The sequence below is a fragment of the Abrus precatorius genome, unplaced genomic scaffold (genome assembly GCF_003935025.1).
Source record: "Abrus precatorius isolate BTA unplaced genomic scaffold, Abrus_2018 Scaffold3, whole genome shotgun sequence".
Classification (NCBI taxonomy): Eukaryota; Viridiplantae; Streptophyta; class Magnoliopsida; order Fabales; family Fabaceae; genus Abrus; species Abrus precatorius.
In genome coordinates, this window is record NW_020874373.1 from 16,858,423 (window position 1) to 16,870,812 (window position 12,390).

The 12,390-nt window shown below is 32.0% G+C and overlaps 3 protein-coding genes across 3 annotated transcripts; 2 read left to right on the plus strand and 1 right to left on the minus strand.

The window, feature by feature from the left end:
• Window positions 1-4,708: 4,708 nt before the first annotated feature.
• On the plus strand, window positions 4,709-6,110 carry LOC113862948 (light-regulated protein 1, chloroplastic). The gene is made up of 3 exons (XM_027496268.1): window positions 4,709-4,996; window positions 5,127-5,285; window positions 5,688-6,110. Exons 1-3 carry the CDS (start codon window positions 4,803-4,805, stop codon window positions 5,761-5,763), a joined length of 429 nt encoding a protein of 142 aa, XP_027352069.1. The 5' UTR covers window positions 4,709-4,802; the 3' UTR covers window positions 5,764-6,110.
• A 1,506-nt stretch (window positions 6,111-7,616) lies between these two features.
• On the plus strand, window positions 7,617-10,288 carry LOC113862768 (putative pentatricopeptide repeat-containing protein At2g01510). The gene has a single exon (XM_027495956.1). The coding sequence runs from the start codon at window positions 7,638-7,640 to the stop codon at window positions 10,089-10,091; it is 2,454 nt and encodes an 817-aa protein (XP_027351757.1). The 5' UTR covers window positions 7,617-7,637; the 3' UTR covers window positions 10,092-10,288.
• Window positions 10,213-11,376, minus strand: LOC113862769 (coiled-coil domain-containing protein 86). The gene has a single exon (XM_027495957.1). The coding sequence runs from the start codon at window positions 11,357-11,359 to the stop codon at window positions 10,778-10,780; it is 582 nt and encodes a 193-aa protein (XP_027351758.1). The 5' UTR covers window positions 11,360-11,376; the 3' UTR covers window positions 10,213-10,777.
• Between the last annotated feature and the right edge of the window lie 1,014 nt (window positions 11,377-12,390).

Genomic DNA, 12,390 nt, shown 5'->3' on the forward strand with positions numbered 1-12,390 from the left:
ATAAAGGGAAAAGAAAGTCCAAGGAGAGTAAATGTGTGTTATGGCTTGATTTGTCTAAGGACCAATGTTATTCCCATTCTCTTTGGTTGTATCTAGTCATATCCTCATATTTCCCTACCCTTACCTTAACCCTATTACAACCATTGAATAAAGCCCTCTTGATTTGTGTTTGCATATGATTGTAAGTAGTGGAGAAGTAGAAGATTAACAAGTTTATGATAATGCATTGTCTTTTGAGGTGACTTGAGTGAAACACTTTGAACCATACACTTGAGAGTTGGGTTATATACACCATCTTGTGAGATCTTTCATGCTTGATCTATACACTTTGAATGATATTGCTTGGCATGCATTTTTGAGAGGTTTGGAGTTGGATGTTTGATTGTTGTAGAACTATTGATGCTTTATTGGATCTTGTGTCCCTAAGTTCAGCACTTCTAAAGATTCATTGGAGAATTTATTTATTTTGATTACTTTATGATTTTTAGGTTACATGTTTTTATTTGCTTGATTGTGTCTTACATGAGGACATGCAAGAGCTAAGTGTGGGGGAATTTGATTTATTGGATTTTTATAACCTTATTTCCTCTCATTCCTGGCTCATTAATCCTCTTTTGTGCCTAATTGGTTTGAATTAGATCATTTTATGATGTTTGAATTTTATTTGGGCTTTATTTAATTTTTTCAGTATTTGGCAAATTATGATACTATTTTGGTTTCTAGACTATATCTTGAACTGTAGAACTCATTTCATTGTGATTCTTAATTTGTAGGAAAATTGAGAGAAAGGCACAAAATTCTTATGAGAGGTTAGAACCCAATTCTAATGATAAGAAGCTGAAATTGGGTCTGGAATAAGCCAGAGCGCTGCATTCGCGGTTTTTTATCTTGGTGTAGTATTTGGGCCATATCTCAGTCCACAGATGTCCGTTTAAACCCATTCTAATTACGTTTTGAAGCTAACATCCAGGGCTACAATTTCTCTTCATATAAAAAATTGAATTAGACAAATCTTCATGGCCAAAAATACCACACAATATCTTCACGGATTCAGCATGGATATTGAGCAGCAATTACAAGCATAACTTTCCCTCCAGAATTTGAATTTGAACAAATAAGGATTCCAAAGACAACTATTTAGTAGAGAATATTAATTAGGTTTTACGTTTTGACCCTTAGGAGCCTGTATTTAAATTAGGGCAGCAGGCTGTAAAAATGTTAGTTGGGGACGTTAGGTTAGATTAGGTTTTTGTTTTAGGGTTTTTGTTTTCTTCTTCTTTTTCTCTTCCGTTTTTACCTTTCATTTTCCTTTATTAATGGAGGCTTAGACTTTCATCTAGTCCAAGGATTGAAAAAGGACTGAGACACTCTTGAGGATCAGTTTCGCAATTTATTCAATAACAAATTCAGTTTCATCTCTTCCTTCATTCTCCTTTTGCTAATTATGATTTCGAATTGAAGTTCTTCATTTGGATTGATAATTGTGCAGTTGTTTGATTACATATTATTCGGTTGATGTATGTAATTAATTCTTGAAGAAGTGTGAATTAGATTTTCAGGTTTGAGATCTAAGATTAATGGCAATGGTGAATTAAATTAACACAAATTGATTAGGTTCTAGAGGTTTTTGAACTTTGAGTGAATTATGTATTAATTGAATGCATGAGAGTTCTCGTGTGAATGCTTAATTTGAATTGATGTTTTATTCAAATTTAATGTTAATCACTAATTTGTTGATTGATGCATCTTCTTGGAATCCGATAATAGAGTGGTCATAGTTCTTCTAAATTCTTGGATTAGAATCTTTAATTCTTGTTAACTTTTGATTCTAATTAATGTTATTATATATATCAAACCCCTTTTAATTTTATAATCGTATAACGTTATCATCATTGGAAGACGACTCGGATTGCACCTCTTACTACATAATTTTTATGCAATTCAATTTTTATTAAGTTGTCCGAGCGTGACACTCACGATCAATCCCTGTCCTCCTTTGCTGGCTGAGTTATGAGGAATCTTTTGGGGACTTCATCTTATCATAGATAGAAAAATTGATTTCGTTTGAATTGAATGTGATTCTAAGAAATTTATTTCCTTGATTGTTAACATTTAAAGTTGTAATCACTCCCATTTCTTTGTAATTAATGAGATTAGGACATTAATGAAATATAATTTTTTGTTAGACTTAACCATGTTCTTAGAGAAACTAATCAAAGCGTTGATTGACTTTCTAGGATAGGTCTAGAAGTTGAACTGCCTCACTGTTATTTTGATAAGGCTCCATCTTCCCTTGAACCATTGTTAAGGCTTGATGTCATTGATATTTTGTGGCCTAAGCAGTTAACCTAGAGTGGTTGTTTAATTTTAGGTTTTTAAACCCTATTTACTAGAAAAAAAAATTAAGAAAATTTGAAATTCAAACATAGTCAAACCAAATTTTACACCTATCATGTGTTAATAGTATGATGGCATATGTCATTATTAATACTTGAGTTGTAGCACATTTAGATAAGTGAAACTTATTTGAACACATTATAGATACATTACACCACATTTATATGTCATATGATTAAAAAGTATATATAAAAAATAAATTTACTTAATATTAAAATTCTTTTAACAATTGATTTATTATCACATATTCGATACTCACTTTTAAATTAATTTAAATATCTATTTTTATGTGTCTTAATAATTAAATAGCATATATTTAATAAATTTTTACTTAATATATTATATGAAATATATAATTAAATTTAAACAAATATAAATATAATTTTATATTTATTTAAAAGGAATTACTAAATTGTTAAAATCTAAAAGTAAGAGGTGAAAAACAAATTTTCTGCAACTTGCACAAAAAAATGCAGCATGCAATTTGCTCGAAAAATACAGTTTTGTTTTTGTTTAAGCAAATCCAAATTCACTTAAACGAAAATGAAACAATTCTTCTCCTCACTCTTTCATCCCCTCTTTGTTATATCTCCTCGTCCCCTTTCTCTCTCCCTCTCACCCATTTCTTTCTTCTAGCTCTCTATCCCTTTTCTCTCACCCTTTCCATATCTCCTCTCCCTCACTCTCACCCAACTCTCTTTTTCCTCTCTTCCTGTCCTCTCACCTAATCATCCACTCATTTCACCTCTTTCTTCCTCTCCTCTCCTTTTCACTTTCTTCTTTATTCTCTCTTCCTTCTGCTTTCTCCCTCCCCCTTCATGCTGTCTCTCGTCCTTTTCTCTCATTTAAACAAAAAAAATTATTTTTATTTAAGCAAATTTTGATAATTAATAGATTACAGACAATTGTTTGTACTAAAATTGTATAGGATTTAGATCTTAAAAGGTGAGAGTTTAATTAGAAATTATCAAAAATTAATGTAGAGATTTAAATATTTATTTCAATTTAGTCAATTTTTTAGCTTATTTATTTTAATATTTTTAAGAATAAATTATTAAAAAAACAATTTTTTTGTCTATGATTTTTGATCGTGTCAACGTAAATTTTGCAGCTGTGTGCAATCTTTTTTAAATTTCTTTAAAAGAATTTCATATACTAAAAGGGTAAAAAAATTATATCTTCTAAAAGAGTTTCATGTATTAGAATAACAAAAGAGATTTTGAAACAATGAAAATCACACAATTTTGCATTTAGAGTATGTCAAACTTGATTAAAAAAAAAGTGCAAGAAAAAGGAGAAAAATTAAATACTGAGGTGCACTGGCATTCGTAGTTGAGTGGAGAAGAGGGTGGCATGCATAGACAACACATATTTTTCTTAAAACTTACATTTATTATTATTTTTAAATCAAGTTTCTTATACTGAAAATATGAAATTCCTTTACTAATGGGAGCCGAACCCGTAATGAAAGCCTTTTGAATACAAGTACAATGAAGTCAATTGTTTTGCGAGTTTATTCTCGTACGAACAAAAGTCAATAATCAGTAAGATTTTGAATAAAATAAGCTTGGGGATAGTTTTTTTAGAAGAGATAAGGATTAAATTAGTTTAGCTATTCCTTATCTAAGGAATCAGTTTTGATTACTAGGGGATGACTTTGAAATAAGAGAAGGAAGCATTTTATTATCTGTGAATAAATAATTAATACACAAATTTTCTTCTTTATTTATTTCTAAATTCTGTCTCTAAACCCTAACATTTACCATTTTAACATGTTTCATAATCTTTAAGTTTTGTCTATTTGATATACAATTTTTTTTAAATTAAAAAAAATTACACTGCAAAACCAGTGATAAGATGACAAAAATGCTCCAACCAGAAAATTAGTTTTGAAATAATACTATTTTAATAATTTTTTTAAAATATTAAAAAATAAAAAAGTCAAAATTTCAAACACAATAATCTCTTCGTTCTCACAATTGCACATGTTTTCTTTTTTCCTTCCTCCGATCCCAATGGGTAATAAGAACACTTTCTCAAAATTCTTTTTTTAATAAAACTCAAATTAATTTAAAAGGTTAAAATTATAATGTGTCCAGTCACAAGTCAAAGTAAAAGCTACTCAATATATGTGTTGAAGTGTAGATAATGTTGTCGTGTTTGGCTTCGGAAGAAAAATCAACCTGATATTATCGTAATGATCGAAAGATTCCAAGAGTTTCACAAATATCTTGAGCTGATGGAACCCACCAAACCAAGGACTATTCCCAAACACAAAAAGGCAACCTTATCCCAAACCTCAAATATCTCACTCCACTGTTCCCAAACCTGTTCTATATAGTGGAATCACTCTTCCTCGTAAAACTAATTCAACCTCCAATTTCCCCAAACTAACACCCTTCAAAATGCAGACAGCATTAACCTTTGCAACCCCCAACGTTGTGCCTTTGACACCTTCAAAGAGTGTCTCCCATCTTGCCATCTTCCCTACCAAATTTACTGCCCCACGCTCTTCACCTCGTTACACTCCAATCAAAGTTGCAACCTTCAATAATGACACTTCAACAGAATCAACGGTGGATTACAGCTCTGCATACTCGTAATCCTTCTCCTTCAGTTCAAGTTTTTTCAATTCAGAATTGCCTCTGCAGTAAAACGTTTTTCCAAGATAATAAAACTAAACTGAGTTAGTTGAAACTGATAAAAGGGTTGGTTTGTGTTGTTCTCAGAGTGTTTCCAGCAGAAGCATGCGAAACTATTGGAGGGGACGCGTGTATGGCAGAGATGTATCCTGAAGTGAAGCTGCAGCCAGAATCTAAGAATGACACACCAAAAGTTGCTACAGAGAACGTTGATAGAGAGTATCTTGAGTACAATGATCCAAAGACGTAAGATCCCATAAACCAATTCAGTACTTCAGTACTTACCACTTACATTAGTTTTTTTTTTTTTTTTTAATAATTCTAAACTTTTATTTTATGGCTGTAAATTCTTTATTAAATAAAGAAATTGTTAAGTACTTCTTGCACTTTTAAAATCATGAATACTTGAATTTTTTTTATTTAATATGTACTTTGTAAAATAGTAAATAAACTATTTGAAAAATATATAGGAGAATAGATACAGTTTATCTAAAATGAAGAAATGTATAAATAAAGTAAAAAAATATTAATATAGCCAACATCATATCTTAACTGATTTCATTATTTACTTATTTTATTAACTTCACTGATAATATGAGTTCAGAATTGTGGGTAAGCATTATAATCTGATGCGGAATTGTTTTACAGGGTTTTTCGAGCAGAGGCTTGTGATGATCTTGGAGGAACTTTCTGTGAACATGAGTATCAGAAGAGTGTCTACTAGAGAAAAGAGAAAAGGGGAAACTCTATTATTTCCATGACCACTTCATTATCAATGTCAGCTACCAGTGATTGTAATATTGACTGTATATAGTCATAGAATACGCGGATTTCAGTTTGAACTTAGTTTTATTTTCGCTATAAATTTTACAGTAATATAATGCCTAATTTTGAAAACTTCAGCCCTGTCTTCTCGGTAATTTGAAAATGAAATAATATATTAAAAAGGAGTATGACACTTAATCACTCATATTGTGGCATCATTTTAGTTCTCTAAATAATTAATTAACAATTTTACAAAAGAAATATTAAATTGATTATAAAAAAATTTAATACCAAGTTACTCTTTATAATAATATCGATTCGATTTTCAATCCTGTAAATTTATATGCAAAGTCGTGATTTCGATACTTTTTTTTGTATTATTGTAGAAATAAACTCAAATGAAAATAATTGTTTGAAGGAGAAAAAGTATAAAACTTACCCTTTCATATGGATAAATGGATATGCATGACACTACCAGACACTCTCAAGCCTTATCCTTTCGCAAACTCGATCATAAATAGTAATCTTTCAACCTGAGTCACTCATTGTCTAATCGCTACATGTACATCTAAATTGTGCACCTTATTTGGCATATACAAACGGGATTTAATTTATGTGAAGTTATAAATGGATCACTCTTGAATTTTTAAAAGGGAAAGCTTATATTATAAAAGGGAGAGAGGAAATAAGAGGATGAAAATGAATCACAAAATCCATCGTAAACAATCAGATGTTCTCAATAAGATATTTAATAATTTAGTTATTCGAGTGAATTCGAGGAAATTATATTTATTTTAAGACAAAAGATATGGACAATATTATAATTGATAATGTTGATATTGATGAAGGTAGCTGAGGATAGTCAATGGTAGTTTTGATAACTAGTGGTACTAATATTTATAGTAAGGCAGTACAAATAATAATGGTAAAAACAATAGTAATGAATAATAATAATAGTGATGACATGGTAACACTATTGCCAATTGTAATTATATCATAATTTTATAGAATTAAATCTTTGAATAGTGATTTTCAATTCTAAAATAACTTCTAAATTTCAGAATTTCATAGTTATAACAAATAAATATTTGTTTTGACATTGATAATAAGATGAGTGTTTGTGATCTCAAAACATAGAATCCTTGAAATTTTAGTTTGATTTGAAAAATGAAAGATTTTGAGGTCTTAAAACTCCCATAAAAATTGACTTTATGATTAAAACACATTTTTTTATCATATTAAAAATATTTTAGAATTGATTTTAAAATAAAATATAATAATTTTTTTTATAAACGTTTCTATATTTGGAATTGGTTTCAAATTTTTGTTAAAAATTCCTAATAAATTAAAAAATAAAAAATTAATAATATATGTTAGTTAAGTGTTGAATTGACTAATACTACTCATTAAGTACTAAGTAGTAAAAGTAACACGAATAATTAACCCTAATGACCATTTACAAACATGCTTGAAAACATTTTGTTTACAAGTTCTTTCTATAAGATAATGGTGTATTGAGTAAGATAATTATGTGATAATCAACAAAATAGTATATTAAGATGTGGCAACACTGAATTAACAATTAAGATGATAATATACTGAGTATTTAGCATGTGACAATGTTGAGGTAAAATTTCAATAGGCACCTCAACACTTAATAAAGAAAAATCAACGATAATGATTAAGTTTTAATTGCTTAGTTTCTTAAGGACTAAACCTTGAAAAAAAAAAAGCCACAAATTCCAAACGTGGGACACTCTGGCGCCGAAAAAGGTTAAATATCTTTTCGTAAGTTACCACTTACTTGGACACCATTCTCTGTTTTCCTTTTCAATGAATCACATTAAAACATGTACGAGGAAAAACGCGATCCACAACCTCAACACTTTGGGTCCACCACCATCTCCAAAACGACACCTTCAACTCGACGCTTCGATCATCAAAACAGGCTTCGATCCCAACACATGCCATTTCAATTTCAAGGTGAAGACCCATCTCCAACGCGGAGAGTTGGGTGCAGCCCGCCAACTGTTCGACGAAATTCCCCACAAGAACACCATATCCACCAACATCATGATCATGGGTTACATAAACTCTGGCAATCTTTCTAATGCTAGGAGCTTGTTTGACACTATGATTCAACGCACAGTTGTTACTTGGACAATGATGATCGGTGGTTATGCTCAAAACTGTCGGTTCCGTGAAGCTTTTGGTCTCTTTGCCGATATGTATAGGCATGAGACTGTTCCGGATCATGTCACCTTGGCCACTCTCTTATCTGGGTTCACTGAGTTTGACTCTGTCAATGAAGTAGCTCAAGTTCATGCCCATGTTGTCAAACTGGGGCATGATTCCACCCTCATGGTTTGCAACTCGTTGCTTGATTCTTATTGTAAAACGCGTAATGTCAGTTTAGCTTGTCACCTCTTTGACCTTATGCCAGATAAAGATAATGTAACTTTTAATGCATTGTTGACGGGGTACTCCAAAGAGGGGTTTAATCATGATGCCATAAAGCTGTTTTTCAAAATGCAGGATTTGGGAATTAGGCCCACGGAATTTACTTTTGCTGCAGTTTTAACTGCAGGGATACAGTTGGATGATATTGAATTTGGGCAACAAGTTCACGGTTTTGTGGTGAAGAGTAACTTTGCGTGGAATGTGTTTGTGGCTAATGCTTTGCTCGATTTCTATTCGAAGCATGACCGTGTTGCTGAAGCAAGGAAATTTTTTTATGAGATGCCAGAGGTGGATGGTATCTCTTATAATGTACTCATCACGTGTCATGCGTGGAATGGGAAAGTCGATGAATCTCTTGTACTTTTCAGGGAGTTACAGTTTACTAGATTTGACAGGAGGCAATTCCCGTTTGCTACCTTGTTGAGCATTGCTGCTAATTCTTTAAACCTGGAAATGGGTAGGCAAATTCATTGCCAGACTATTGTAACAGCTGCCATTTCAGAAATTTTGGTTGAGAATTCTTTGGTTGACATGTATGCTAAATGTGACAAATTTGGGGAAGCAAATAGGATTTTTGCAAATCTTGCTCGTCAAAGTTCAGTTCCATGGACAGCCCTGATCTCAGCTTATGTTCAGAAGGGACTTCATGAAGATGGCCTAAAGCTATTCATTGAGATGCAAAGAGCCAAAATAACCGCGGACTCGTCCACTTACGCCAGCATTGGAAGAGCCTGTGCAAATTTAGCTTCACTGACATTGGGGAAACAGTTACACTCACATATAATCAGATCAGGATACATTTCAAATGTGTTTTCTGGGAGTGCACTGGTTGACATGTATGCAAAATGTGGATCCATAAAAGATGCACTTAAAATGTTTCAAGAGATGCCCGTGAGAAATTCTGTTTCCTGGAATGCACTGATTTCAGCTCATGGGCAAAATGGGGACGGTGACCTTACTCTTAGGTCATTTGAACAAATGGTTCATTCAGGTCTGCAACCAGATTCTGTTAGCTTCCTTAGCGTTTTATGTGCCTGCAGCCACTGCGGTCTAATTGAAGAAGGATTACAGTACTTCAATTCCATGACTCAAATGTATAAACTTGTCCCCAAAAGAGAGCATTATGTATCAATAGTTGATATGTTATGTCGCAGTGAAAGATTTGATGAGGCTGAAAATTTGATGGCTTGTATGCCTTTTGAACCCGATGAGATAATGTGGACATCAATTCTCAATTCATGTAGAATCCATAAAAACCAAGAGTTGGCAAAGAAAGCAGCAGACCAACTATTCAATATGAAGGCCCTCAGGGATGCTGCTCCATATGTTAGCATGTCCAATATCTATGCAGCAGCTGGTGAATGGGACAACGTATGCAAGGTGAAGAAGGCCATGAGAGACCGAGGAGTTAGAAAGGTCCCAGCATACAGTTGGGTTGAAATCAAACACAAGACTCATGTGTTCTCAGCCAATGACAAGTCTCACCCCCAAATGAGAGAGATAATGAGGAAGCTTGATGAGCTGGAAGAGCAAATGGAGAAACAAGGGTATAAACCTGACTCAAGTTGTGCCCTTCACAATGTGGATGAGGAAGTCAAGGTAGAATCCCTAAAATATCACAGTGAACGCATTGCTATTGCCTTTGCACTAATTAGCACCCCAAAAGGATCACCTATTTTGGTTATGAAAAATCTGCGAGCTTGTAATGATTGTCACACAGCCATTAAGGTAATCTCCAAGATTGTAAATCGGGAAATCACAGTTAGGGATTCAAATAGGTTCCATCATTTCAGAGATGGGTTTTGCTCCTGTAAGGACTACTGGTAGGTTGGCTTTGTTCTATAAAAAAAACCATCAATTTCTCTCAAGAGCAGAAAAACGGTACAAGGAGTTCGTTTCCATTGGCATGTCACACATTCATTTTATTTTTTTTTCATTTGTACAATTATTTATACCAATCTTCAACAGGCCAGGCAAAGATATATATTATTCTTCAGATGCAATAAATTCTCTCACAAAATGGTCACTGGGACAAATTTTATGATTCTCTTTTCTCACGTTCCTTTTCGCAAAAGTAGAAGACAATTTGGGAAGTTTTCCTGTAACCTGATTTGGAACCCATGAAAGTCGAAACTTTTGAAGTAAACTCCAGATTCATTCTTGAAAATTTCACAGAAATTCCAAAAACATTGCAATTGTGAGTCAAATACTAAACATGAATTTCAGAAAAGGACTACCATGGCTGAATTGTGTGTTTCTTAATGCATTTTCACATTCTGAATCACCACAATCTAATTTGTAAGGTCCAATTCGGAAATTGCGTGACTATCTATCAATTCTAACTTACTTATTAGAACCATAGAGCTTCAAATTAACAATTAAAAATCATCACAGAACTTGTGTTCCAACCATAAGTAAAAATCTAAATATTACAAAACTTTTCATTAAACACCCAAAATTTTCCATCAAAAAGAGCAATAATATATAAAAACTCAAATTAAAAAAAGAACATCCTATTTCTTAAGCAAATCATCAGGAACAACTCTAAGCTGCTTCCTCTGCTTAGACTTAGCGATCTTCTTCAAAGTATTAGGGTTTGTAATCTTCTGGAACTTGGTGCCAGACCTGATAATATTCTCCTGCTTCCTCTTCTCTCTCTCCTCTCTCTTCTTACGCTTCTCAACCTTGTTCAACCGAATCTCCTCCTTCAACTCCATCATCCTCTCCTTATACGCCTTCTTTATCATCTTCTGCCGCTCTCTCTCCTCAAACGTCGTTCCCTTCCGACTCACCTGAACCGCCGACGCTCTCCGCTGCCGAGCCTGCTTCCACTTCCGACCGGACACCCTTCCGGCAATCACGCCGTCGTAGCTCGGCCTCCCGAACGTCGGCTTGTCCGGGTTATCCGACGAAGGTAGCGCCGATCGCTTCGCCGGCGGAGGGAGAGCGTCGTCGGTGACCATGGAAGTGGCACCGTTGTCGTTGATGACGTCATCGGCTTCGTGGTGTGGTTGGGCTTGTTGCTCCCTCTTGCGCTTGTAGGTTTTGCCGCCGAAACCCTCGTCGAGGCACCGAAAGTCGATGGTGCACGCCATGGATGGTGTGGAAAGTGCGAATCCGAAACCCTAACAGAGTTTAGGGTTTATATAGTATGTGGATTCTCAAAGGCTATTTGTGCTTTGACGCATATGCCCTTCTCTTCTCAATTTTATGCCATATTGTCTTGAAAATTAAGGGACTCGCTTAGTCCTGATTAAAAATTTAATAAATAACATTTTTTATTAAAAATATGATAGAATGTATTAAAATATATGAAAATAGTATACTTTTAGACTTAATTGTATTTTGAGTGTGATTTTAGTTTTTTTAATTTCAATGGTTTAAATTTAGTTTCTTTAATTTATTAATTATTTAAATTAAAATTTTCGTATCAAAATATCATAAAAAATTAATAAGATATATAATAAATATATAATATTTTATTTATTTATAAAAAATTGTAAAATATATATAATAATTAAATAAAACGAAAAGAACCTTTATTATATTTTATATATAATTTAATATTTTTATTTAAATATTGTATATTTTTTCTAATTTAATATATATAAATTAATATGTTATGTTTTATTTTTTATTAATTATTATAAAATTTAATTTTAATAATTAAAATTTTTAAAAGCAAAATATAAATAATGAAAATTACACACAAGTTAAGACCTAAAAGGATAATTAAGTCGTGTTTTTATATCTTTTCATAAAATATTTGTATTAAATAATCTTTTGATTAGGTATTTTTTTAATCTTATAAAATTTTGTAAACTAATTTACTTATTGAAATTTTTTAATCAACGGTCAGATGAATAAAATTTATTGTATGAGGTTATTAAGAAGAACAAGTTAAACTAAACTTACTTTCAAAGTAATTAAATATTTTTTATACAATAATGTTATTCATATAAATATAACTTATAAATAGCTTCACAAATATATATATATATATATATGAAATTATTTTATTAATTTATTTTATATTTTATTTTCTTAGTTATATTTTATTATTATGACATTTCTTATAAATTAATATATAATTTATATTTATATAAAAAAATATTTGTAAATTTTA

What these genes read in the sequence shown, in the direction of transcription:
- LOC113862769 (XM_027495957.1), bottom strand. Translation starts at nt 11,359, where the DNA reads ATGGCGTGCACCATCGACTTTCGGTGCCTCGACGAGGGTTTCGGCGGC.
- LOC113862948 (XM_027496268.1), top strand. Translation starts at nt 4,803, where the DNA reads ATGCAGACAGCATTAACCTTTGCAACCCCCAACGTTGTGCCTTTGACA. An exon ending in GATTACAGCTCTGCATACTC is followed by an intron (nt 4,997 to 5,126) that starts GTAATCCTTCTC and finishes TGTTGTTCTCAG; the next exon opens with AGTGTTTCCAGCAGAAGCAT. An exon ending in GAGTACAATGATCCAAAGAC is followed by an intron (nt 5,286 to 5,687) that starts GTAAGATCCCAT and finishes ATTGTTTTACAG; the next exon opens with GGTTTTTCGAGCAGAGGCTT.
- LOC113862768 (XM_027495956.1), top strand. Translation starts at nt 7,638, where the DNA reads ATGAATCACATTAAAACATGTACGAGGAAAAACGCGATCCACAACCTC.